Raw genomic sequence first — 27917 nt, forward strand, 5'->3', positions numbered from 1 at the left:
CCAACTCCTGAGGTGGAGCTCTAATAGGAAGAGGTAGAGCCTAAACTGGAAGGGGTGGAGTTTACAGATGAAGGGGTGGATCTTAAACAGGAAGGGGTGGGATAAATTTAGATGGTGTGGGTGTGATTTTAGTCTTGCCTAGGGCAGCACAAAACCAACATACACCACAGGGATAATGATACCCTTATCAATAATAAAATAAAAATCATGCAGCGCTAAAAGTATGATAAAACACATAAAATCGTAAATTATAAATTATATGATACCAATATAACGAAATTAAAAACTATGAAAGTGACCAAATCAATGACCTTATCTATTATAGTGACATAAATAGATGACAAGATATAATATCCGCAAAAGTTTAAGGGGCCAGAAATCAATACACGCACTATGGCGTATGGTGAAGTGCAAATACACGCACTATGGCGTATGGTGAAGTGCAAATACACGCACTATGGCGTATGGTGAAGTGCAAATACACGCACTATAAACATATGGTGAAGTATAGATGTGATAAGAACGTCCCCAATTGGCGTTTCCAGGCGCATATGTGATTAGTCTGTGATTAGTGTAGATCCGTGATGGTGAAAGATAAAATAAATGGCCGTAGATTGCACTCACCAGAGAGCGCAAATGAATGCGCATTTGAGTATTAAGGACCAACTCCTGGTCATCAGCATCGGGTTACTTAAAACATCAGGTCATCTGGTGGGATTCAGGGGGGCAGGCAGCCCACCATCAGGTAGTATTCGACACCGAGGATGGATTAGCCACCAGGGGAATCACACTAGTAACTGCAGTCAGGTCACAATGGGTATCCTTGTGGAAAAGACTCCCCAGAAGTGAGCCAAAACAAAAAGACTTCCCATAGTGTAGTAACTTTTAATGTATTCAAGGTTAAAATGAAAAGATGAAATAAACTCACAATGGATAAATGATGTCCAAATAGTAACAATCTGGTAGTCTGGTGTCCATAAGAAAGTGTACCAAGCATACTGTGTCAATGAGGCAGGCTCCCTGGCATGTTTCGTCCACAAGCACTTTTTCAAAGGCAGCCTGCCTCTCCTCATGACACTTCTTTTATATGGAAGTTCGCACATGTACAGTACCGTCTGTCACCACCTCTCGCACATGCCCAGTACGCTCGAGCGGCGGTCATTTTACTGTAGACCATACAAGGGGTGGACTGATCATTTGGAAACTCGGGCACTGCCCGAGGGCCCGGGGTCAGTAGGGGGCCCCATGAGATGCCCCTGGTACCTTTTTCATAGGCTTTTTTGAGTTTGGGCAAGGACACAGGGGCCCCATGATCCCCTATTGCCCGGGGGCCCCATGAGTTGTCAGTCCGCCCCTGGACCATACATGCCATAGAAAGCATAGGAACCATGCCATTCAAGGGGAGACAGGAGAAGGTGGAGGTCTCCATGTTAATATTCGATCCAGGCAATTAACCTCCCTGGCGGTATGATTATTTCAGATTTTTGGTGCTGAAAGCGGTACATTTTTTTGCATGGAAATATGTATTTTTTTTTATTGTAGGCCTGTAATTTTTAGGAATAACTCACTGAAATCTGTCCGAACAAGAGTCTAGTAAACATCCCGGGTATGTTAAAATTTGAAACACGAAATCATAAATTATAATTTAATAAATAATCATAAAAAATAATAATATAATAATAATAAATGTAATTCAATAATATAATCAAACCAAAAACACTGAAATGTGAAATATAGCGCCAAGTTCACACATCGCTGAGCTCAGTCGCAGAATCGTTTTCAGTGTCTGATGAGGAATTTCCCCCACGAATCATTATCACTCAATTCTGCAAGTGGTTCTGATTTACTATCGCTGTTCTCTAGCCGGTCTAAAACCGCGTCTGACCTAAAGGGACGCTTTTTGGACGCCATGGGCGTTTCTCAGTTTCCAGGCAGAAAGAACAGTAAAAATGCAGGCAGGGCGCCGGACAAAGCACTCGGGACAAAATGTATGTGAAATGGTTTGAAACAGCAATATTTTACTATGTAATAATCATTTTTTAGCTCGGGGTTACCGCTTTTGGTACTGAAACTTTACCCCGAGCTACACTCGGGAATACCGCCAGGGGGGGTAAATACCAATATTTAACTCAATGAAAAGCGGGTAAAGAGTCATGAATTACTATTAGGTAATGATAGCTTAACACAACTGCTAAATAGTGATTATTCTCAAGAAAAGCTGGATAATCAGCAGAAAGTCTGGAGGACTACAAGTGCCAGGAGGGTGGAAGTGAACACATTAGTAATAATGCTATGGTATATAATGCATGATGTTACAGCAAAATTATGCAATATGCGTAACCACCATTATAAATTTATATACAAAAAACTGCTGGTAATAAATAATGCAGCCATTCACATGTAAACCTGAAAAGATGAAATAAACTCACAATGGATAAATGATGTCCAAATAGTAACAATCTGGTAGTCTGGTGTCCATAAGAAAGTGTACCAAGCATACTGTGTCAATGAGGCAGGCTCCCTGACATGTTTCGTCCACAAGCACTTTTTCAAAGGCAGCCTGCCTCTCCTCATGACACTTCTTTTATATGGAAGTTCGCACATGTAACATATCCTGTAATAAAAATAAGCAACACATCAAATCATTATGAGATAATTAGATAAAAATCGATTTGCATCAAGCATATAATGTGGATGTATAAAATGAACTCACGCAGTGACTTATAGGCAACTAAAAATAAAACTCTGATATCCATTGAAAGTATCAACAGTATCGTGTATGAATATTAAAATATGTAATAACATAGCTAAAAGGATAAATATAGCAATCATATATGTAAGTAAAGGAATATATAGTGAAATAAATACATTAATAAAATGTCACAATCAAATAGATAATAAAATATGGCGAAACTGTGTTAAAATGTTAAAAGGGGTATATATTCACTAATATAAGATCTCCCAGGTGTAAATGTAAAATTCGATAAACGTAGGGTATGTAAATGTAAAATTCGATAAACGTAGGCTATGTAAATGTAAAATTCGGTAACCGTAGGGTATGTAAATGTTAAATTCGATAAACGTAGGGTATGTAAATGTAAAATTCGATAACCGTAGGCTATGTAAATGTAAAATTCGATAAACGTACGGTATGTAAATGTAAAATTCGGTAACCGTAGGCTATGTAAATGTAAAATTCAGTAACCGTAGGGTATGTAAATGTAAAATTCGATAAACGTAGGGTATGTAAATGTAAAATTCGATAAACGTAGGCTATGTAAATGTAAAATTCGATAAACGTACGGTATGTAAATGTAAAATTCGATAAATGTAGGGTATGTAAATGTAAAATTCGATAACCGTAGGATATGTAAATGTAAAATTTGATAAACGTACGGTATGTAAATGTTAAATTCGATAAACGTAGGGTATGTAAATGTAAAATTCGATAAACGTAGGGTATGTAAATGTAAAATTCGATAAACGTATGGTATGTAAATGTAAAATTCGATAAACGTAGGCTATGTAAATGTAAAATTCGATAAACGTATGGTATGTAAATGTAAAATTCAATAACCGTAGGATATGTAAATGTAAAATTCGATAAACGTAGGGTATGTAAATGTAAAATTCGATAACCGTAGGATATGTAAATGTAAAATTCGATAAACGTAGGCTATGTAAATGTAAAATTCGATAAACGTAGGGTATGTAAATGTAAAATTCGATAAACGTAGGGTATGTAAATGTAAAATTCGATAACCGTAGGATATGTAAATGTAAAATTCGATAAACGTAGGGTATGTAAATGTAAGATTCGGTAACCGTAGGGTATGTAAATGTAAAATTCGATAAACGTAGGGTATGTAAATGTAAAAATTCGATAAACGTAGGCTATGTAAATGTAAAATTCGATAAACATAGGGTATGTAAATGTAAAATTCGATAAACGTAGGGTATGTAAATGTAAGATTCGGTAACCGTAGGGTATGTAAATGTAAAATTCGATAAACGTAGGGTATGTAAATGTAAAATTCGATAAACGTAGGGTATGTAAATGTATAATTCAATAAACGTAGGCTATGTAAATGTAAAATTCGATAAACGTAGGGTATGTAAATGTATAATTCGATAAACGTAGGATATGAATAGATCTAACTAGTGTCAATGAAACAGTTTATGTCAAGCTCTACATTCAGACCCAAAGGTGTATGTGTGCGCAGTAGATAAATCCACTTTGTCTCTGAGCCTTGACACCGCTCGCCGCTTAAAGGTGCCCCTCCAGTGTTTTTTAACACCGTCTATGCCTATAAATTTTAGACAATGTGGATTTCTGTTGTGGGATTCACAGAAATGTAAGGATACAGAGTGTTCCTTAAAGCCCTTTTTGATATTGCTCAGATGTTCTCTGAGTCGATCACGTAATCTCCTAGTGCAGTGATGGCGAACCTATGGCACGCAGAGCCATCTCAGTGGGCACGCCAGGAGAAGAGGAAGATGAGCGCACACGGACCGCGCACACTGACCGGCCATCCAGATCTCGTCCACACTGGACCCCCATCAAACTACATCTCCCACATGTCTCTGGGGCCCGGGTGGGCGTGGACGAGAGGAAACGGCTCCTATGCGGATCTGGCACCAGGGGTGATGTAGCCGGGGATGGGCGTGGAAGAGAGGAAGAGGCTCCCACACTGCTCCGGGGGCCAGGGGCGACGTGTTCAGCGTGGATGGGAATGAGCTGCTGGGTTGGAAGCCACACCGACACTGCCAGAGGTGAGATTAACTGCTTGCCAACCATGCTATAGCCAGAAGATGGCTACAGCGTGGTTGTCTAGTTCTGGGAACCCAGTGGCACACACCCTGCGCTGCCGGTGATCGCTGTGTCCTACGGTCACAGCTGATCACATGATAAGGTAAAAGGCCAATCACAGCAGGCTTTTACCACGTGATCAACTGTATCCAATGACACAGCTGATCACAATGTGAATACAGTTGCTGGTTATCGGCTGCACGCTGTCACAGATTGAAGTGCTGCAGATAACCGGCAAATGTGACAGGGGAGATCTGCACTAATAATCAGGGCACTGATTATCAGTGCCGTTCAGCAGTGCCCAGCAATGCCGCCCAGCAGTGCCCAGCAGTGTCATCCATCAGTGCCCAGAAGTGTCACCCATCAGTGTCCAGCAGTGTCTCCTGTCAGTGCTGCCCAGCAGTGCCACCTGTCAGTGATGCCCAGCAGTGCCGACGGTCAGTGCCCAGCAGTATCGCTCATCAGTGCCACCCGTCAATGATGCCCAGCAGTGCTGCCGGTCAGTGCCGTCTGTCAGTGCCTCCAGTTGGTGCTATCAGTCAGTGCCGCTTATCAGTGCCCATCATTGCTGCATATCAGTGCATCATCAGTGCCTCCTCATCAATGCCCACCAGTGCCGCCTCATCAGTGCTACCTATCTGTGCCGCCTCATCAATGCCCATCAGTGCTGCCTATCAGTGCAGCCTCACCAACGCACATCAAAGAAGAAATATTACCTGTTTGCAAAATTTTATAATAGAAGCAAAGAAAACCTTTTATGTTTTTAATTTTTTGCTCTTTTTTTCATTTATAGTGCAAAAAATAAAACACCCAGTGGTGATTAAATACCACCAAAAAAAGCTCTATTTGTGTGAAAAAATGAGTGTTGCATGACCGCACAATTGTCATTGTCAAGTGCAACAGCACTGAAAGCTGAAAATTGGTCTGGGCAGGAAGGGGGTAGAAGTGCCCGGTAGGCAGGAAGGGGGTAGAAGTGCCCTGTAGGCAGGAAGGGGGTAGAAGTGCCCTGTAGGCAGGAAGGGGGTAGAAGTGCCCTGTAGGCAGGAAGGGGGTAGAAGTGTCCGGTAGGCAGGAAGGGGTAGAAGTGCCCGGTAGGCAGGAAGGGGGTAGAAGTGCCCTGTAGGCAGGAAGGGGGTAGAAGTGCCCTGTAGGCAGGAAGGGGGTAGAAGTGTCCAGTGGGCAGGAAGGGGGTAGAAGTGCCCGGTAGGCAGGAAGGGGGTAGAAGTGCCCGGTAGGCAGGAAGGGGGTAGAAGTGTCCGGTGGGCAGGAAGGGGGTAGAAGTGCCCGGTAGGCAGGAAGGGGGTAGAAGTGTCCTGTAGGCAGGAAGGGGGTAGAAGTGTCCTGTAGGCAGGAAGGGGGTAGAAGTGCCCGATAGGCAGGAAGGGGGGTAGAAGTGCCCTGTAGGCAGGAAGGGGGGTAGAAGTGCCCTGTAGGCAGGAAGGGGGTAGAAGTGCCCGGTAGGCAGGAAGGGGGTAGAAGTGCCCGGTAGGCAGGAAGGGGGTAGAAGTGCCCTGTAGGCAGGAAGGGGGTAGAAGTGCCCTGTAGGCAGGAAGGGGGTAGAAGTGCCCGGTAGGCAGGAAGGGGGTAGAAGTGCCCAGTAGGCAGGAAGGGGGTAGAAGTGCCCGGTAGGCAGGAAGGGGTAGAAGTGCCCGGTAGGCAGGAAGGGGGTAGAAGTGCCCGGTAGGCAGGAAGGGGGTAGAAGTGCCCGGTAGGCAGGAAGGGGGTAGAAGTGCCCTGTAGGCAGGAAGGGGGTAGAAGTGTCCGGTGGGCAGGAAGGGGGTAGAAGTGCCTGGTAGGCAGGAAGGGGGTAGAAGTGCCCGGTAGGCAAGAAGGGGGTAGAAGTGCCCGGTAGGCAGGAAGGGGGTAGAAGTGTCCTGTAGGCAGGAAGGGGGTAGAAGTGCCCTGTAGGCAGGAAGGGGGTAGAAGTGCCCGGTAGGCAGGAAGGGGGTAGAAGTGCCCTGTAGGCAGGAAGGGGGTAGAAGTGCCCTGTAGGCAGGAAGGGGGTAGAAGTGCCCGGTAGGCAGGAAGGGGTAGAAGTGCCCGGTGGGCAGGAAGGGGGTAGAAGTGCCCAGTAGGCAGGAAGGGGGTAGAAGTGCCCTGTAGGCAGGAAGGGGGTAGAAGTGCCCGGTAGGCGAGGGGTTAATTGCAGCGTTGGCACTTTGAAATAAAAAAGTTGGTTTTGTGTTGCACTTTTGGGCACTCGGGCTCAAAAAGGTTCGCCATCACTGTCCTAGTGGTTCTCCCCACATATTGTTTTCCACATGAACACTCCAGGGGGTATACCACACGTGTGCTATTGCATGTGATAATCGTTTGGATGTCATACACCTTACCGGTACTGTTAGACCGAAAACTTTTGTTTTTTTGTGAATACCATTATTGACACATAGCATGCATCTATGGCATGGATAAAATCCTTTGTGAATAAAACATAAAGAGAGCTGCTTGGGAGGGCCTTCCGGTATGTTATCTCCGGTCGGTCAGGTAGGATGGTGCCCAAAATAGGGTCGTTTTTTAGTATCGACCAATTCTTTCTAATAATTCTTGCTACCTGTTTATATTGCACTGAAAAGTTGGTGATAAATGGGCAAACTCTATCTCCTTTGTTCCTATTTTTTGGAGCAAGAAGGTCTTCCCTATTAAGGTTGCTGACTTCCATCCTTTCTTTCTCCAGAATAGTTGCATTATAGCCTTTTTCTAAAAATTGTTTCATGAGAGTTTCTGATTGTGTCATGAAATCATCGATTTTATCGCAGTTCCTGCGAAGGCGTAAGAACTGTCCTTTCGGGATGTTATCTAGCCGTTGAGGATGGTGGCAGCTGCCTTTAGGAATGAATGTCTTTAGCGCCTGAGTCCACTCCTCACCTTCTGTCGAATCAATATCCTGTCTCCGCTGTAGGAAGCGGCATTTACAGCCATTTGCAGAGCGGAGTATGGATCCCCAATTCAGCCTCTTTTGGAACAAGATGTGGAAGTTGCCATAGTTAATGGTGTAGAGGGGTTCTACTTCACTGAATGTAACTTGTCTTTGACCATTGTACTTTCCTTTAAATGATGGAGGTAGGAGTGGTGGGGGGACCTTTGGGCTCATCCCAGCTGAATATCCACAAATTCTAAGGAAGCAGAAGCCGCACTCCAAATTTCCACCTCATACTTAGCTTTATTGATACAAAGTCATTTTGCACAAACATCTCACCCAATGCGTTTTGCTCCTGAAGGAGCCTAAAGCAGAACTTAGCTGTATCTGGGCACCACAAACCAAAAACACTCTTTTTTTTATTTCAAAGCATCCCCAAGAAATCACTATGAAAAACACTCAGCTAGCATTTCTAGCAGTGGCCATCTTGAGTAAGAGCAGATGGTTCATGTAGCACCTGGAATTCATCTGCCCTTACTGAGTTGAAACCTGAGAAAATCCGTACAATGGACACAAGAGGCCGGTACACTGTTCCAAGTCGGCGAAGGCAGGAGGGCGTGCTTAGCTGCAAAAGGCCCCTCCTCCATATTAATGGAAAAACTTGCCCTTGAAGACTCCTGGACTGTATGCCATCACTTTGGGCTAGGCCAGGAATCAGGAACCCCCAGAGGAAATGAAAAAGTTTAAAATGAGTAAATATAATATACAATAAAGGAAATGCGTATTTGCTCCCCGGCTGATGGTGAATGTTCGCCCCTCACAAAGAAAAGATCAGTCTAACAATGGAATGTTCGGTGTAACACTGAGAGACAGAATACAACAACAAATTCAGCAGAATTGCGTCTAACAAATGATGACGGATCTGCATGTTCATGAGGGAAATAAGGATTTGATCCCCTATCATTCAGCAGGATTTCTGGCTCCCAGGTGTCTTTCATACAGGTAACAAGCTGAGATTAGAACCAGTCTCTTAAAGGGAGTGCTGCTAATCTCATTGTGTTACCTGTATAAAAGACACCTGTCCACAGGAGCCATCAGACCATCAGATTCCAAACTCTCTACCATGGCAAAGACCAAAGAGCTGTCCAAGGATGTCAGGGACAAGATTGTAGACCTACACAAGGCTGGACTGGGCTACCAAACTATGGCCAAGCAGCTTGGTGAGAAGATGACAACAGTTCGTGCAATCATTCACAAATGGAAGAAACACAAAACAAGTGTCAGTCTCCCTAGGTCTGGTGCACCATGCAAGATCTCACCTCGTGGAGTGTCAATGATCATGAGAACAGTGAGGAATCATCCCAGAACTACACGTGAAGATCTTGTCAATGATCTCCAGGCAACTGGGACCACAGTCACCAAGAAAACAATTGGTAACACACTACGCCAACAAGGACTGAAATCCTGCAGTGCCCGCAAGGTCCCTCTGCTCAAAAAAGCACATGTCCAGGCCCGTCTGAAGTCTGCCACTGAACATCTGAATGATGCAGAGGAGGACTGGTGGGAAGTGTTGTGGTCAGATGAGACCAAAATCCAGCTCTTTGGCATCAACTCAACTCGCCGTGTTTGGAGGAGGAGGAATGCTGCCTATGACCCCAAGAACACCATCCCAACTGTCAAACATGGTGGTGGAAACATTCTGCTTTGGGGTGTTTTTCTGCTAAGGGGACAGGACAACTGCACCGCATCAAAGGGACGATGGACGGGGCAATGTACCCTCAAATCTTGGGTGAGGACCTTCTTCCCTCAGCCAGGGCATTGAGAATGGGTGGTGGATGGGTGTTCCAGCATGACAATGACCCAAAACACACGGCCAAGGCAACAAAGGAGTGGCCCAGAAAGAAGCACATTAAGGTCCTGGAGTGGCCTAGCCAGTCTCCAGACCTTATTCCGATTGAAAATCTGTGGAGGAGCTGAAAGTTCGAGTTGCCAAATGTCAGCCACCAAACCTTAATGACTTGGAGAGGATCTGCCAAGAGGAGTGGGCCAAAATCCCTCCTGAGATGTGTGCAAACCTGGGGGCCAACTACAGGAAAATGATGACCTCTGTGATTGCTAACAAGGGATTGGCCACCAAGTACTAAGTCATGTTTTGTGAAGGGGATCAAATCCTTCTTTCCCTCATGAACATGCAGATCAGTCATCATTTGTTAGACATGCATTTCTTTTGAATTTGTTGTTGCTATTCTGTCTCTCAGTGTTACAATACACTGAACATTTGATTTTTAGACCGATCATTTCTTTGTGAGGGGCGAACATTCAACATCAGCAGGGGAGCAAATACACATTTCCTTCACTGTATCTTCCTATCTATTTATTAATGCCAACAGCATAAGGATTCATCAAAGTTCATTCTGATTGAAAGAGTAAAGTTCCACTTTGAGCACAGGAACAAGGTGGTAAATGGTTTGTTTCACCCCTGTAAACTGATACATCTGGAAGAGAGCTTATTCTTGAAAAACAACAGACTTACTGGCCAGATCACCAGATGAAAATACAAGAAAGAAGACTGAAAAAGAAAATGAATGCAGCCATCAAATCTAAGAATTTGTGAGCTGCAATATGATAAATGTTTGCTCTTGGGTTTAATACTACTTTAAGTGTCCCCAAAAATGTATTTTCCCCCTCTCCCCCCACAGATCTTCATACAACCTCTCCATACACGTAACCCGGCATGGAGGGGCTTAGTGAAGGTGGTGGTGAAGGTGTGGAGGTGTTGGATCGGGTCACACACATCATAAAAGGAGATCCACCCAGCCTCATAGTCCAGATATATCCTGACTCTGGGACTAGGGGGATTGGAGGGTAAGGGGATCTTATTACTGTCATGTATCACCCAATACTGACTACCATTCCAGTACAAACCCCAGGACTTGTTATTATATCCAATCCCTGACTGCCCTCCTGTCCTGTCTATACTGGGGTAACACATCCCGACTCCCCATATATCTGACCCCCTGACATCCACTTCCCAGTAATGTCTCCCTGAGGAGAAACTCCGACTGCTCAACACCTGAGGCCAAACCTGAAATCTCTCTGGTGTTTCTGGACGATTCTGGTATCTATCTGACCAGAATACAGTTTTCCTGTCATCTGATATCTGTAGATAATTATGAACTGTGTTTCCATCCAGTAATATGTCCTCAGCTCTCTGTATATAGAAGTATACATTTACCTCTGTTATTATATCAGATAATTCTGTGTATAAGACCCCCGCCACATCCAGCCCCCCTCCATCATGGAGGAATTCCTCATGTCTCTCTCTGTCCTCATTATCTCCATCCTCAGTATCACACAAGTCACCTGTGTCTGATTCCTGTAGGACAGTCAGTGGATCCGTCATGTTACACAGCTCCTCAATGTCACGCATCTTCCTGGACAGCTCCTCCTTCTTTATTTCCAGATCCCGGATGAAGATGGAGACCCGCTCTGCCCTCCCGGAGATTTCCCTCAGGACTCTCTTCTCCAGGTCTTCCAGACGTCTCCTGAGATCTATAAACAGGGCAGTGAATCTCTTGGTGTCACCAGCTGCTTCTTCTTCTACTTTCCTCCTGTGTTCCTGCAGACTCTGGACTCTTTCCTCCATCTCCTCTCTCTTTGTCAGAAGTTTCTGCAGAATGTTCCTCAGTGTGTCCTTCTTCTTCTCAGAAGCCTCATCCAGTGACATCATCTCATGTCCTTTATGTCCTCCAATCATACAACAAGACACACAGATACAGGTCTCATCCTCAGTGCAGTAATACTCCAGGATCTTCTTATGGATGGAGCAGTTCCTGCTCTCCATGGACAAGGTGGGGTCAATTAAGATGTGTTCTGGGGACTTTTTGTGGACTCTCAGGTGTTTATCACACAGAGAAACCTCACAGAGCAGACAGGATCTAACAGCAGGTACAGGAGAGTCCACACAGTGAGTACAGAAGACCACGGACTTCTGATCAGGCTGAGCAGGCAGGAAATTCTCCACTATGTTACGCAGTGTTATGTTCCTGTGCAGTGCAGGCCGACCCAGAAACTCCTCTCTGCATTCAGGACAGGAATACCCTCCAGATCCCTCCTGTGTATCCAGCACATGATCAATACAGACCCGGCAGAAGTTGTGACCACATCTCAGCATTACAGGATCTGTATAAATGTTCAGACAGATGGAACATTCCAGCTCGGCTCTCAGATTAGCAGACGCCATTGCTGACAACAGGATGAGAAATGAAAGTGAAAGTCTCTGACACCGAGGAAGAATGCAGGACACAGTTAACCCTTTGATCACCCCTCATGTTAACCCCTCCTGCCCAGTGCCATTAGTACAGTATCAGTGGTTTTTATTAGCACTGACCACTGTATTGGTGTCACTGCGGATGTCAGTGACACCAAGTCAATTCCCCCCGTGTCAGAATGCCCGCCACAGTCCCACAGTCCCGCTATAAGTCGCTGATCGCCACCATTATTTGTAAAAATAATAAAATCCCAGTATATATATCACTGTTTGGAAACAATAACTTTCACGTAAACCCATTAATTTACACGTATTGGGATTTTTTTTAGCAAAGACACAGAGCAGAATACATTTTGGCCTAAATTTATGATGAAATTTGATATGTTACATTTTTTTACTGGACATGTTTAATAGCAAAGAGTCAAAAAAATATATATATATTTTAAATTGTCGGAATTTTTTTATAGCACAAAAAATAAAAACCGCACAAGTGATCAAATCCCACCAAAAGAAAGATCTACTTGTGGGAGACAAAGGATTTCCTTTGGGTCCAGCGTTGCATGACCGCGCAATTGTCAGTTAAAGTAATGTAGCGCCGTAACAGAAAAAATGGCCTGGTCAGGAAGGGGGGGAATCCACTTGGAGGGGTTAACACTCTGCAACCTCACCACAAATGCCCCCGTGTTTGAGGAGCATTACGACAGACTTGAATGGGAGGTGTTGAAAGGCTTCGAACTCCTCCTGAGGGTCCTTTCACACAGGGTTTTTAAAAGAAAAACGGATCCGTTTCTTGTCATTTTCTTGTCAGTTTTTACATTCTTTACAGATGCAAAAATGAACCTTACAATGAAGGAAATGTGTATTTGCTCCCCTGCTGATGCTGAATGTTCGCCCCTCACACAGAAATGATCGGTCTAACAATGGAATGTTCGGTGTAACACTGAGAGACAGAATACAACAACAAATTCAGCAGAAATGCGTCTAACAAATGATGACGGATCTGCATGTTCATGAGGGACAGAAGGATTTGATCCCCTATCATTCAGCAGGATTTCTGGCTCCCAGGTGTCTTTCATACAGGTAACAAGCTGAGAGTAGAACCAGTCTCTTAAAGGGAGTGCTGCTAATCTCATTGTGTTACCTGTATAAAAGACACCTGTCCACAGGAGCCATCAAACCATCAGATTCCAAACTCTCCACCATGGCAAAGACCAAAGAGCTGTCCAAGGATGTCAGGGACAAGATTGTAGACCTACACAAGGCTGGACTGGGCTACCAAACTATGGCCAAGCAGCTTGGTGAGAAGGTGACAACAGTTGGTGCAATCATTCACAAATGGAAGAAACACAAAACAAGTGTCAGTCTCCCTAGGTCTGGTGCACCATGCAAGATCTCACCTTGTGGAGTGTCAATGATCATGAGAACAGTGAGGAATCATCCCAGAACTACACGTGAGGATCTTGTCAATGATCTCCAGGCAGCTGGGACCACAGTCACCAAGAAAACAATTGGTAACACACTACGCCAACAAGGACTGAAATCCTGCAGCGCCCGCAAGGTCCCTCTGCTCAAGAAATCACATGTCCAGGCCCGTCTGAAGTCTGCCACTGAACATCTGAATGATGCAGAGGAGGACTGGTGGGAAGTGTTGTGGTCAGATGAGACCAAAATCCAGCTCTTTGGCATCAACTCAGCTCTCCGTGTTTGGAGGAGGAGGAATGCTGCCTATGACCCCAAGAACACCATCCCAACTGTGAAACATGGTGGTGGAAACATTCTGCTTTGGGGGTGTTTTTCTGCTAAGGGGACAGGACAACTGCACCGCATCAAAGGAATGATGAACGGGGCAATGTACCATCAAAACCTGGGTGAGAACCTTCTTCCCTCAGCCAGGGCATTGAAAATGGGTCGTGGATGGGTGTTCCAGCATGACAATGACCCAAAACACACGGCCAAGGCAACAAAGGAGTGGCTCAAGACGAAGCACATTAAGGTCCTGGACAGGGGCGGACTGACAACTCATGGGGCCCCCGGGCAATAGGGGATCATGGGGCCCTTGTGTCCTTGCCCAAACTCAAAAAAGCCTATGAAAAAGGTACCAGGGGCATCTCATGGGGCCCCCTACTGACCCCGGGCCCTCGGCAGTGCCCGAGTTTCCAAATGGTCAGTCCGCCCCTGGTCCTGGAGTGGCCTAGCCAGTCTCCAGACCTTAATCCGATTGAAAATCTGTGGAGGGAGCTGAAAGTTCGAGTTGCCAAACGTCAGCCACAAAACTTTAATGACTTGGAGAGGATCTGCCAAGAGGAGTGGGCCAAAATCCCTCCTGAGATGTGTGCGAACCTGGGGGCCAACTCCAGGAAACGTCTGACCTCTGTGATTGCTAACAAGGGATTGGCCACCAAGTACTAAGTCATGTTTTGTGATGGGAATCAAATACTTATTTCCTTCACTGCATATCTGTTTACATTCGTATTCAGTCCATTCTGTTTTTTGTTTTCTTTTCTACAGAAGAAATATAGGGTTTCTTTTGTTCAAAAAATAGGATGTTAACGGATGCGGACATTAAAGTGTTACTAAACCCCGGACCCCGCATTCAATATATCCGCTCTCCCCGGACCCCGCATTCACTATATCCACTCTCCCCAGACCCCGCATTCACTATATCTGCTCTCCCCGGACCCCGCATTCAATATATCCGCTCTCCCCGGACCCCGCATTCACTATATCCAGTCTCCCCGGACCCCGCATTCACTATATCCGCTCTCCCCGGACCCCGCATTCACTATATCCAGTCTCCCCGGACCCCGCATTCACTATATCCACTCTCCTCGGACCCTGCATTCACTATATTTGCTCTACCTGGACCCCGCAGTCACTATATCCGCCCTCCCAGGACCCCGCATTCACTATATCCGCTCTCCTCGGACCCCGCATTCACTATATCCAGTCTCCCCGGACGCCGCATTCACTATATCCGCTCTCCTCGGACCCCGCATTGACTATATCCACTCTTCCCGGACCCCGCATTCACTATATCCGCTCTCCCAGGACCCCGGATTCACTATATCCGCTCTCCCTGGACCCCACATTGACTATATCCACTCTTCCCGGACCCTGCATTCACTATATCTGCTCTCCCCGGACCCCGCATTCACTATATCCTCTCTCCCCGGACCCCGCATTCACTATATCCACTTTCCCAGGACCCCGCATTCACTATATCCGCTCTCCCTGGACCCCGCATTCACTATATCCGCTCTCCCCGGACCCCGCATTCACTATATCCGCTCTCCCAGGACCCTGCATTCACTATATCCGCTCTCCCCGGACCCCGCATTCACTATATCCGCTCTCCCCGGACTCCGCATTCACTATATCCGCTCTCCCCGGACCCTGCATTCACTATATCCGCTCTCCCCGGACTCCGCATTCACTATATCCGCTCTCCCCGGACCCCGCATTCACTATATCCGCTCTCCCAGGACCCCGCATTCACTATATCCGCTCTCCCCAGACCCTGCATTCACTATATCCACTCTTCTCGGGCCCCACATTCACTATATCCGCTCTCCCTGGACCCCGCATTCACTATATTCAGACTCCCCGGATCCCGCATTCACTATATCCGCTCTCCAGTACACAGAGTCTCATGTAGGTGGAGCCGGTATACGGCACGGTGAAAGGCGGGGGGCACAGTACACAGAGTCTCCTGTAGGCAGAGCCGGTATATGGCACGGTGACAGGCGGGGGGCGCAGTACACAGAGTCTCCTGTAGGCAGAGCCGGTATACGGCACGGTGACAGGGGGGGGCGCAGTACACAGAGTCTCCTGTAGGCAGAGCCGGTATACGGCACGGTGACAGGCGGGGGGCGCAGTACACAGAGTCTCCTGTAGCTGGAGCCGGTATCCAGCACAGTGACAGGCGGGGGGCGCAGTACACAGAGTCTCCTGTAGGTGGAGCCGGTATACGGCACGGTGACAGGCGGGGGCCGCAGTAAACAGAGTCACCTGTAGGTGGAGCCGGTACACGGCACGGTGACAGGGGGGGGCGCAGTACACAGAGTCTCCTGTAGGCAGAGCCGGTATACGGCACGGTGACAGGCGGGGGGCGCAGTACACAGAGTCTCCTGTAGCTGGAGCCGGTATCCAGCACAGTGACAGGCGGGGGGCGCAGTACACAGAGTCTCCTGTAGGTGGAGCCGGTATACGGCACGGTGACAGGCGGGGGCCGCAGTAAACAGAGTCACCTGTAGGTGGAGCCGGTACACGGCACGGTGACAGGCCGGTGGGCGCAGTACAAATAATCTCCTGTAGGTAGAGGCGGTATACAGTATGGTGACAGGCCCCCCGCAGTACACATACTCTCCTGTAGGTGGAGCCGGTATACGGCACGGTGACAGGCGGGGAGCGCAGTACACAGAGTCTCCTGTAGGTGGAGCCGATATAAGGCGCCGTGACAGGCGGGGGGCATAGTACAAAGAATCTCCTGTAGGTGGAGCCGGTATCAGGCACGGACACAGGTGGGGGGCGCAGTACACAGAGTCTCTTGTAGGTGGAGCCGGTATAAGGCACGGTGACAGGTCGGTGGGCGCAGTACACAGAGTCTCCTGTAGGTGGAGCCGGTATTCGGCGCGGTGACAGGTCGGTGGGCGCAGTACACAGAGTCTCCTGTAGGTGGAGCCGGTATTCGGCGCGGTGAAAGGCGGGGAACGCAGTATACAGACTCTCCTGTAGGTGGAGCCGGTATACGGCACGGTGACAGTCCGGTGGGAGCAGTACACAGAGTCTCCTGTAGGTGGAGCCCGTATACGGCACGGTGACAGGAGGGGGGAGTAGACTACACAAAGTCTCCTGTAGGTGGAGCCGATATACGGCGCGGTGACAGGCGGGGGGCACAGTACAAAGAATCTCCTGTAGGTGGAGCCGGTATACAGCACGGTGACAGGCCCCCCCGCAGTACACAGAGTCTCCTGTAGGTGGAGCTGGTATACGGCACGGTGACAGGCGGGGGTGCAGTACACAGAGTGTCCTGTAGGTGGAGCTGGTAAACGACACGTTGACAGGCCAGTGGGTGCAGTACACAGAGTCTCCTGTAGGTGGAGCCGGTATCAGGCACGGTGACAGGCGAGGGGGTGCAGTACACAGAGTCCCCTGTAGGTTGAGCCGGTATCAGGCTTGGTGACAGGCCGGTGGGCGCAGTACACAGAGTCTTCTGTAGGTGGAGCCGGTATAAGGCACGGTGACAGGCAGGGGGGGCGCAGTACACAGAGTCTCCTGTAGGTGGAGCAAGTATACGGCATGCTGACAGGCCCCCCGCAGTACACATACTCTCCTGTAGGTGGAGCCGGTATACGGCACGGTAACAGGCGGGGGGCGCAGTACACAGAGTCTCCTGTAGGTGGAGCCGGTATACGGCATGGTAACAGGCGGGGGGCGCAGTACACAGAGTCTCCTGTAGGAGGAGCCGGTATACGGCACGGTGACAGGAGGGGGGCGCAGTACACAGAATCTCCTGTAGGCAGAGCCGGTATACGGCACGGTGACAGGGCGGTACACAAAGTCTCCTGTAGGTGGAGCCGGTATCAGGCACGGACACAGGCGGGAGGCGCAGTACACAGAGTCTCTTGTAGGTGGAGCCGGTATACGGCACGGTGACAGGCGGGGGGCGCAGTATACAGAGTCTCCTGTAGGTGGAGCCGGTATACGGCACAGTGACAGGGCTGTACACAAAGTCTCCTGTAGGTGGAGCCGGTATCAGGCACGGACACAGGCCGGGGGCGCAGTACACAGAGTCTCTTGTAGGTGGAGCCGGTATACGGCACGGTGACAGTCCGGTGGGCGCAGTACACAGAGTCTCCTGTAGGTGGAGCCGGTAAAAGGCACGGTGACAGGCGGGGGGGGCAGTACACAGAGTCTCCTGTAGGTGGAGCCGGTATACGGCATGCTGACAGGCCCCCCGCAGTACACATACTCTCATGCAGGTGGAGCCGGTATACGGCATGGTAACAGGCGGGGGGCGCAGTACACAGAGTCTCCTGTAGGTTGAGCCGGTATACGGCATGGTAACAGGCGGGGGGCGCAGTACACAGAGTCTCCTGTAGGTGGAGCCGGTATACGGCACGGTGACAGGCGGGGGGCGCAGTACACAGAGTCTCCTGTAGGCAGAGCCAGTATACGGCACGGTGACAGGGCGGTACACAAAGTCTCCTGTTAGTGGAGCCGGTATCAGGCACGGACACAGGCGGGAGGCGCAGTACACAGAGTCTCCTGTAGGTGGAGCCGGTATCAGGCGCGGTGACAGTCGATGGGCGCAGTACACATACTCTCCTGTAGGTGGAGCTGGTATACGGCACGGTAACAGGCGGGGGGCTCAGTACACAGAATCTCCTGTAGGTGGAGCCGGTATACGGCACGGTGACAGGCGGGGGGCGCAGTACACAGAGTCTCCTGTAGGTGGAGCTGGTATTCGGCGCGGTGACAGGCGGGGGGCGCAGTACACAGAGTCTCCTGTAGGTGGAGCCGGTATACGGCGCGGTGACAGGCGGGGGGAGTGCAGTACACAAAGTCTCCTGTAGGTGGAGCTGATATACGGCGTGGTGACAGGCGGGGGGCACAGTACAAAGAATCTCCTGTAGGTGGAGCCGGTATATGGTGCGGTGACAGGCGGGGGGAGTGCAGTACACAAAGTCTCCTGTAGGTGGAGCTGGTATACGGCGCGGTGACAGGCGGGGGGAGTGCAGTACACAAAGTCTCCTGTAGGTGGAGCCGGTATACAGCACGGTGACAGGCCCCCCGCAGTACACATACTCTCCTGTAGGTGGAGCTGGTATATGGCACGGTGACAGGCGGGGGGAGCAGTACACAGAGTCTCCTGTAGGTGGAGCCGGTATCAGGCGCGGTGACAGTCGATGGGCGCAGTACACAGAGTCTCCTGTAGGTGGAGCCGGTATCAGGCACGGTGACAGTCGATGGGCGCAGTACACAGAGTCCCCTGTAGGTTGAGCGGGTATCAGGCACGGACATAGACGGGGGCGCAGTACACAGAGTCTCCTGTAGGTGGAGCCGGTATACGGCACGGTGACAGGCCCCTCGCAGTACACATACTCTCCTGTAGGTGGAGCCGGTATACGGCACGATGACAGGCAGGGGGCGCAGTACACAGAGTCTCCTGTAGGTGGAGCCGGTATACGGCACGGTGACAGGCCGGTGGGAGCAGTACACAGAGTCTCCTGTAGGTGGAGCCGGTATACGGCATGCTGACAGGCCCCCCGCAGTACACATACTCTCCTGCAGGTGGAGCCGGTATACGGCATGGTAACAGGCGGGGGGCGCAGTACACAGAGTCTCCTGTAGGTGGAGCCGGTATACGGCATGGTAACAGGCGGGGGGCGCAGTACACAGAGTCTCCTGTAGGTGGAGCCGGTATACGGCACGGTGACAGGCGGGGGGCGCAGTACACAGAGTCTCCTGTAGGCAGAGCCGGTATACGGCACGGTGACAGGGCGGTACACAAAGTCTCCTGTTAGTGGAGCCGGTATCAGGCACGGACACAGGCGGGAGGCGCAGTACACAGAGTCTCCTGTAGGTGGAGCCGGTATCAGGCGCGGTGACAGTCGATGGGCGCAGTACACATACTCTCCTGTAGGTGGAGCTGGTATACGGCACGGTAACAGGCGGGGGGCTCAGTACACAGAATCTCCTGTAGGTGGAGCCGGTATACGGCACGGTGACAGGCGGGGGGCGCAGTACACAGAGTCTCCTGTAGGTGGAGCTGGTATTCGGCGCGGTGACAGGCGGGGGGCGCAGTACACAGAGTCTCCTGTAGGTGGAGCCGGTATACGGCGCGGTGACAGGCGGGGGGAGTGCAGTACACAAAGTCTCCTGTAGGTGGAGCTGATATACGGCGTGGTGACAGGCGGGGGGCACAGTACAAAGAATCTCCTGTAGGTGGAGCCGGTATATGGTGCGGTGACAGGCGGGGGGAGTGCAGTACACAAAGTCTCCTGTAGGTGGAGCTGGTATACGGCGCGGTGACAGGCGGGGGGAGTGCAGTACACAAAGTCTCCTGTAGGTGGAGCCGGTATACAGCACGGTGACAGGCCCCCCGCAGTACACATACTCTCCTGTAGGTGGAGCTGGTATATGGCACGGTGACAGGCGGGGGGAGCAGTACACAGAGTCTCCTGTAGGTGGAGCCGGTATCAGGCGCGGTGACAGTCGATGGGCGCAGTACACAGAGTCTCCTGTAGGTGGAGCCGGTATCAGGCACGGTGACAGTCGATGGGCGCAGTACACAGAGTCCCCTGTAGGTTGAGCGGGTATCAGGCACGGACATAGACGGGGGCGCAGTACACAGAGTCTCCTGTAGGTGGAGCCGGTATACGGCACGGTGACAGGCCCCTCGCAGTACACATACTCTCCTGTAGGTGGAGCCGGTATACGGCACGATGACAGGCAGGGGGCGCAGTACACAGAGTCTCCTGTAGGTGGAGCCGGTATACGGCACGGTGACAGGCCGGTGGGAGCAGTACACAGAGTCTCCTGTAGGTGGAGCCGGTATACGGCATGCTGACAGGCCCCCCGCAGTACACATACTCTCCTGCAGGTGGAGCCGGTATACGGCATGGTAACAGGCGGGGGGCGCAGTACACAGAGTCTCCTGTAGGTGGAGCCGGTATACGGCATGGTAACAGGCGGGGGGCGCAGTACACAGAGTCTCCTGTAGGTGGAGCCGGTATACGGCACGGTGACAGGCGGGGGGCGCAGTACACAGAGTCTCCTGTAGGCAGAGCCGGTATACGGCACGGTGACAGGGCGGTACACAAAGTCTCCTGTTAGTGGAGCCGGTATCAGGCACGGACACAGGCGGGAGGCGCAGTACACAGAGTCTCCTGTAGGTGGAGCCGGTATCAGGCGCGGTGACAGTCGATGGGCGCAGTACACATACTCTCCTGTAGGTGGAGCTGGTATACGGCACGGTAACAGGCGGGGGGCTCAGTACACAGAATCTCCTGTAGGTGGAGCCGGTATACGGCACGGTGACAGGCGGGGGGCGCAGTACACAGAGTCTCCTGTAGGTGGAGCCGGTATTCGGCTCGGTGACAGGCGGGGGGCGCAGTACACAGAGTCTCCTGTAGGTAGAGCCGGTATTCGGCGCGGTGACAGGCGGGGGGCGCAGTACACAGAGTCTCCTGTAGGTGGAGCCGGTATACGGCGCGGTGACAGGCGGGGGGAGTGCAGTACACAAAGTCTCCTGTAGGTGGAGCTGATATACGGCGTGGTGACAGGCGGGGGGCACAGTACAAAGAATCTCCTGTAGGTGGAGCCGGTATATGGCGCGGTGACAGGCGGGGGGCGCAGTACACATACTCTCCTGTAGGTGGAGCTGGTATATGGCACGGTGACAGGCGGGGGGAGCAGTACACAGAGTCTCCTGTAGGTGGAGCCGGTATCAGGCGCGGTGACAGTCGATGGGCGCAGTACACAGAGTCTCCTGTAGGTGGAGCCGGTATCAGGCACGGTGACAGTCGATGGGCGCAGTACACAGAGTCCCCTGTAGGTTGAGCGGGTATCAGGCACGGACATAGACGGGGCGCAGTACACAGAGTCTCCTGTAGGTGGAGCCGGTATACGGGACGGTGACAGGCCCCTCGCAGTACACATACTCTCCTGTAGGTGGAGCCGGTATACGGCACGATGACAGGCCGGGGGCGCAGTACACAGAGTCTCCTGTAGGTGGAGCCGGTATACGGCGCGGTGACAGGCCGGGGGGCGCAGTATACAGAGTCTCCTGTAGGTGGAGCCGGTATACGGCACGGTGACAGGCAGGGGGCGTAGTACACAGAGTCTCCTGTAGGTGGAACCGGTATACGGTGAGGTGACAGGCGGGGGGCGCAGTACACAGAGTCTCCTGTAGGTGGAGCCGGTATAAGGCACGGTGACAGGCGGGGGGGCAGTACACAGAGTCTACTGTAGGTGGAGCCGGTATACGGCATGCTGACAGGCCCCCCACAGTACACATACTCTCCTGTAGGTTGAGCCGGTATAGGGCACGGTGACAGGCGGGGGGGCGCAGTACACAGAGTCTCCTGTAGGTGGAGCCGGTATACGGCACGGTAACAGGCGGGGGTTGCAGTACACAGAGTCTCCTGTAGGTGGAGCCGGTATCAGGCGCGGTGACAGTCGATGGGCGCAGTACACAGAGTCTCCTGTAGGTAGAGCCGGTATCAGGCACGGACATAGACGGGGGCGCAGTACACAGAGTCTCCTGTAGGTGGAGCCTGTATCAGGCTTGGTGACAGGCCGGTGGGCGCAGTACACAGAGTCTTCTGTAGGTGGAGCCGGTATAAGGCACGGTGACAGGCAGGGGGGGGCAGTACACAGAGTCTCCTGTAGGTGGAGCAAGTATACGGCATGCTGACAGGCCCCCCGCAGTACACATACTCTCCTGTAGGTGGAGCCGGTATACGGCACGGTAACAGGCAGGGGGCGCAGTACACAGAGTCTCCTGTAGGTGGAGCCGGTATACGGCATGGTAACAGGCGGGGGGCGCAGTACACAGAGTCTCCTGTAGGTGAAGCCGGTATACGGCACGGACACAGGCGGGAGGCGCAGTACACAGAGTCTCTTGTAGGTGGAGCCGGTATACGGCACGGTGACAGGCGGGGGGCGCAGTATACAGAGTCTCCTGTAGGTGGAGCCGGTATACGGCACGGTGACAGGCCGGTGGGAGCAGTACACAGAGTCTCCTGTAGGTGGAGCCGGTATAAGGCACGGACACAGGCGGGGGGCACAGTACACAGAGTCTCCTGTAGGTGGAGCCGGTATACGGCATGCTGACAGGCCCCCCGCAGTACACAGAGTCTCCTGTAGGTGGAGCCGGTGTACGGCACGGTGACAGGCGGGGGGCGCAGTACACAGAGTCTCCTGTAGGCAGAGCCGGTATACGGCACGGTGACAGGGCGGTACACAAAGTCTCCTGTTAGTGGAGCCGGTATCAGGCACGGACACAGGCGGGAGGCGCAGTACACAGAGTCTCCTGTAGGTGGAGCCGGTATCAGGCGCGGTGACAGTCGATGGGCGCAGTACACAGAGTCCCCTGTAGGTTGAGCCGGTATCAGGCACGGACATAGACGGGGGCGCAGTACACATACTCTCCTGTAGGTGGAGCTGGTATACGGCATGGTAACAGGCGGGGGGCTCAGTACACAGAATCTCCTGTAGGTGGAGCCGGTATACGGCACGGTGACAGGCGGGGGGCGCAGTACACAGAGTCTCCTGTAGGTGGAGCCGGTATTCGGCGCGGTGACAGGCGGGGGGCACAGTACACAGAGTCTCCTGTAGGTGGAGCCGGTATACGGCGCGGTGACAGGCGGGGGGAGTGCAGTACACAAAGTCTCCTGTAGGTGGAACCGATATACGGCGCGGGGACAGGCGGGGGGCACAGTACAAAGAATCTCCTGTAGGTGGAGCCGGTATATGGCGCGGTGACAGGCGGGGGGAGTGCAGTACACAAAGTCTCCTGTAGGTGGAGCTGGTATACGGCGCGGTGACAGGCGGGGGGAGTGCAGTACACAAAGTCTCCTGTAGGTGGAGCCGGTATACAGCACGGTGACGGGCCCCCCGCAGTACACATACTCTCCTGTAGGTGGAGCTGGTATACGGCACAGTGACAGGCGGGGGGCGCAGTACACATACTCTCCTGTAGGTGGAGCTGGTATACGGCACGGTGACAGGCGGGGGGAGCAGTACACAGAGTCTCCTGTAGGTGGAGCCGGTATCAGGCGCGGTGACAGTCGATGGGCGCAGTACACAGAGTCTCCTGTAGGTGGAGCTGGTATACGGCACGGTGACAGGCGGGGGGAGCAGTACACAGAGTCTCCTGTAGGTGGAGCCGGTATCAGGCGCGGTGACAGTCGATGGGCGCAGTACACAGAGTCTCCTGTAGTTGGAGCCGGTATCAGGCACGGTGACAGTCGATGGGCGCAGTACACAGAGTCCCCTGTAGGTTGAGCGGGTATCAGGCACGGACATAGACGGGGGCGCAGTACACATAGTCTCCTGTAGGTGGAGCCGGTATACGGCACGGTGACAGGCCCCCCGCAGTACACATACTCTCCTGTAGGTGGAGCCGGTATACGGCACGATGACAGGCAGGGGGCGCAGTACACAGAGTCTCCTGTAGGTGGAGCCGGTATACGGCACGGTGACAGGCGGGGGGAGCAGTACACAGAGTCTCCTGTAGGTGGAGCCGGTATACGGCACAGTGACAGGCGGGGGGCACAGTACACAGTGTCTCCTGTAGGTGGAGCCGGTATACGGCGCGGTGACAGGCCGGGGGGCGCAGTACACAGAGTCTCCTGTAGGTGGAGCCAGTATACGGCACGGTGACAGGCAGGGGGCGTAGTACACAGAGTCTCCTGTAGGTGGAACCGGTATACGGTGAGGTGACAGGCGGGGGGCGCAGTACACAGAGTCTCCTGTAGGTGGATCCGGTATAAGGCACGGTGACAGGGGGGGGGGGCAGTACACAGAGTCTCCTGTAGGTGGAGCCGGTATACGGCATGCTGACAGGCCCCCCACAGTACACATACTCTCCTGTAGGTTGAGCCGGTATACGGCACGGTGACAGGCGGGGGGCGCAGTACACAGAGTCTCCTGTAGGTGGAGCCGGTATACGGCACGGTAACAGGCGGGGGTCGCAGTACACAGAGTCTCCTGTAGGTGGAGCCGGTATACGGCATGGTAACAGGCGGGGGGCGCAGTACACAGAGTCTCCTGTATGTGGAGCCGGTATACGGCGCGGTGACAGGCCGGTGGGCGCAGTATACAGTGTCTCCTGTAGGTGGAGCCGGTATACGGCACGGACACAGGCGGGGGGCGCAGTACACAGAGTCTCTTGTAGGTGGAGCCGGTATACGGCACGGTGACAGGCCGGTGGGAGCAGTACACAGAGTCTCCTGTAGGTGGAGCCGGTATACGGCACGGTGTCAGGCGGGGGGAGTGCAGTACACAAAGTCTCCTGTAGGTGGAGCCGATATACGGCGCAGTGACAGGCGGGGGGCACAGTACAAAGAATCTCCTGTAGGTGGAGCCGGTATACAGCACGGTGACAGGCGAGGGGCGCAGTACACAGAGTCTCCTGTAGGCGGAGCCGGTATCAGGCGCGGTGACAGTCGATGGGCGCAGTACACAGAGTCTCCTGTAAGTGGAGCCGGTATCAGGCACGGTAACAGTCGATGGGCGCAGTACACAGAGTCCCCTGTAGGTTGAGCCGGTATCAGGCACGGACATAGACGGGGGCGCAGTACACAGAGTCTCCTGTAGGTGGAGCCTGTATCAGGCTTGGTGACAGGCCGGTGGGCGCAGTACACAGAGTCTTCTGTAGGTGGAGCCGGTATAAGGCACGGTGACAGGCAGGGGGGGGCAGTACACAGAGTCTCCTGTAGGTGGAGCAAGTATACGGCATGCTGACAGGCCCCCCGCAGTACACATACTCTCCTGTAGGGGGAGCCGGTATACGGCACGGTAACAGGCGGGGGGCGCAGTACACAGAGTCTCCTGTAGGTGGAGCCGGTATACGGCATGGTAACAGGCGGGAGGCGCAGTACACAGAGTCTCTTGTAGGTGGTGCCGGTATACGGCACGGTGACAGGCGGGGGGCGCAGTATACAGAGTCTCCTGTAGGTGGAGCCGGTATATGGCACAGTGACAGGGCTGTACACAAAGTCTCCTGTAGGTGGAGCCGGTATCAGGCACGGACACAGGCGGGGGGCGCAGTACACAGAGTCTCTTGTAGGTGGAGCCGGTATACGGCATGGTGACAGGCCGGTGGGAGCAGTACACAGAGTCTCCTGTAGGTGGAGCCGGTATAAGGCACGGTGACAGGCGGGGGGGGCAGTACACAGAGTCTCCTGTAGGTGGAGCCGGTATACGGCATGCTGACAAGCCCCCCGCAGTACACATACTCTCCTGAAGGTGGAGCTGGTATACGGCATGGTAACAGGCGGGGGGCGCAGTACACAGAGTCTCCTGTAGGTTGAGCCGGTATACGGCATGGTAACAGGCGGGGGGCACAGTACACAGAGTCTCCTGTAGGTATACGGCACGGTGACAGGCCCCCCGCAGTACACATACTCTCCTGTAGGTGGAGCCGGTATACGGCACGGTGACAGGCAGGGGGCGCAGTACACAGAGTCTCCTGTAGGCAGAGCCGGTATACGGCACGGTGACAGGGTGGTACACAAAGTCTCCTGTTAGTGGAGCCGGTATCAGGCACGGACACAGGCGGGAGGCGCAGTACACAGAGTCTCCTGTAGGTGGAGCCGGTATCAGGCGCGGTGACAGTCGATGGGCGCAGTACACAGAGTCCCCTGTAGGTTGAGCCGGTATCAGGCACGGACATAGACGGGGGCGCAGTACACATACTCTCCTGTAGGTGGAGCTGGTATACGGCACGGTGACAGGCGGGGAGTGCAGTACACAAAGTCTCCTGTAGGTGGAGCTGGTATACGGCGCGGTGACAGGCGGGGGGAGTGCAGTACACAAAGTCTCCTGTAGGTGGAGCCGGTATACAGCACGGTGACAGGCCCCCCGCAGTACACATACTCTCCTGTAGGTGGAGCTGGTATACGGCACGGTGACAGGCGGGGGGAGCAGTACACAGAGTCTCCTGTAGGTGGAGCCGGTATCAGGCGCGGTGACAGTCGATGGGCGCAGTACACAGAGTCCCCTGTAGGTTGAGCGGGTATCAGGCACGGACATAGACGGGGGCGCAGTACACAGAGTCTCCTGTAGGTGGAGCCGGTATACGGCACGGTGACAGGCCCCCCGCTGTACACATACTCTCCTGTAGGTGGAGCCGGTATACGGCACGATGACAGGCAGGGGGCGCAGTACAGAGAGTCTCCTGTAGGTGGAGCCGGTATACGGCACGGTGACAGGCGGGGGGAGCAGTACACAGAGTCTCCTGTAGGTGGAGCCGGTATACGGCGCGGTGACAGGCGGGGGGCACAGTACACAGAGTCCCCTGTAGGTGGAGCCGATATACGGCGCGGTGACAGGCGGGGGGAGTGCAGTACACAGAGTCTCCTGTAGGTGGAGCCGGTATACGGCACGGTGACATGCCCCCTGCAGTACACATACTCTCCTGTAGGTGGAGCAGGTATACGGCACGGTGACAGGCGGGGGCGCAGTACACAGAGTCTCCTGTAAGTGGAGCCGGTATCAGGCACGGACATAGACGGGGGCGCAGTACACAGAGTCTCCTGTAGGTGGAGCCGGTATACGGCACAGTGACAGGCGGAGGGAGTGCAGTACACAAAGTCTCCTGTAGGTGGAGCCGATATACGGCACGGTGACAGGCGGGGGGCACAGTACAAAGAATCTCCTGTAGGTGGAGCCGGTATACGGCACGGTGACAGGCAGGGGGGGTGCAGTACACAGAGTCTCCTGTAGGTGGAGCCGTTATCAGGCACGGACACAGGCGGGGGGCGCAGTACACAGAGTCTCCTGTAAGTGGAGCCGGTATTCTGCGCGGTGACAGGCGGTGGGCGCAGTACACAGAGTCTCCTGTAGGTGGAGCCAGTATTCCGCACGGTGACAGGTGGAGTGCAGTACACAGAGTCTCCTGTAGGTGGAGCCGGTATACAGCGCGGTGACAGGCGGGGGGTGCAGTACACAGAGTCTCCTGTAGGTGGAGCCGATATTCGGCGCGGTGACAGGTGGGGGGCGCAGTACACAGAGTCTCCTGTAGGTGGAGCCAGTATTCCGCACGGTGACAGGTGGAGTGCAGTACACAGAGTCTCCTGTAGGTGGAGCCGGTATACCGCACAATGACAGGAGCCCCGTTGCTGGTGGAGGGACACGTGGTACATAGTTAATCGAAGATCTTGCCCTCAGTAAAAATGCCGGTGAGACACGTTTTGTACGGAAAAATAAAGCAGTTTGCCCTTATCAAAAAAGACGGAACAGGATCTGAG

The 27917-nt window shown here is 52.5% G+C and overlaps 1 protein-coding gene and 1 long non-coding RNA gene across 3 annotated transcripts in view; one reads left to right on the plus strand and one right to left on the minus strand.

Annotated features, from left to right (window-relative positions):
• The window catches only part of LOC149449307 (uncharacterized), a 68019-nt gene that overhangs the window by 36073 nt on the left and 4029 nt on the right, over window positions 1–27917 (plus strand). The gene's annotated exons all lie outside the window — the stretch shown is intronic.
• On the minus strand, window positions 9946–11910 carry LOC149449309 (E3 ubiquitin-protein ligase TRIM39-like). The gene has a single exon (XM_089693420.1). The coding sequence runs from the start codon at window positions 11908–11910 to the stop codon at window positions 10324–10326; it is 1587 nt and encodes a 528-aa protein (XP_089549546.1). The 3' UTR covers window positions 9946–10323.

The sequence above is a fragment of the Staurois parvus genome, unplaced genomic scaffold (genome assembly GCF_062004578.1).
Source record: "Staurois parvus isolate SC_StPar_1 unplaced genomic scaffold, SC_StPar_1.0 ptg000633l, whole genome shotgun sequence".
Classification (NCBI taxonomy): Eukaryota; Metazoa; Chordata; class Amphibia; order Anura; family Ranidae; genus Staurois; species Staurois parvus.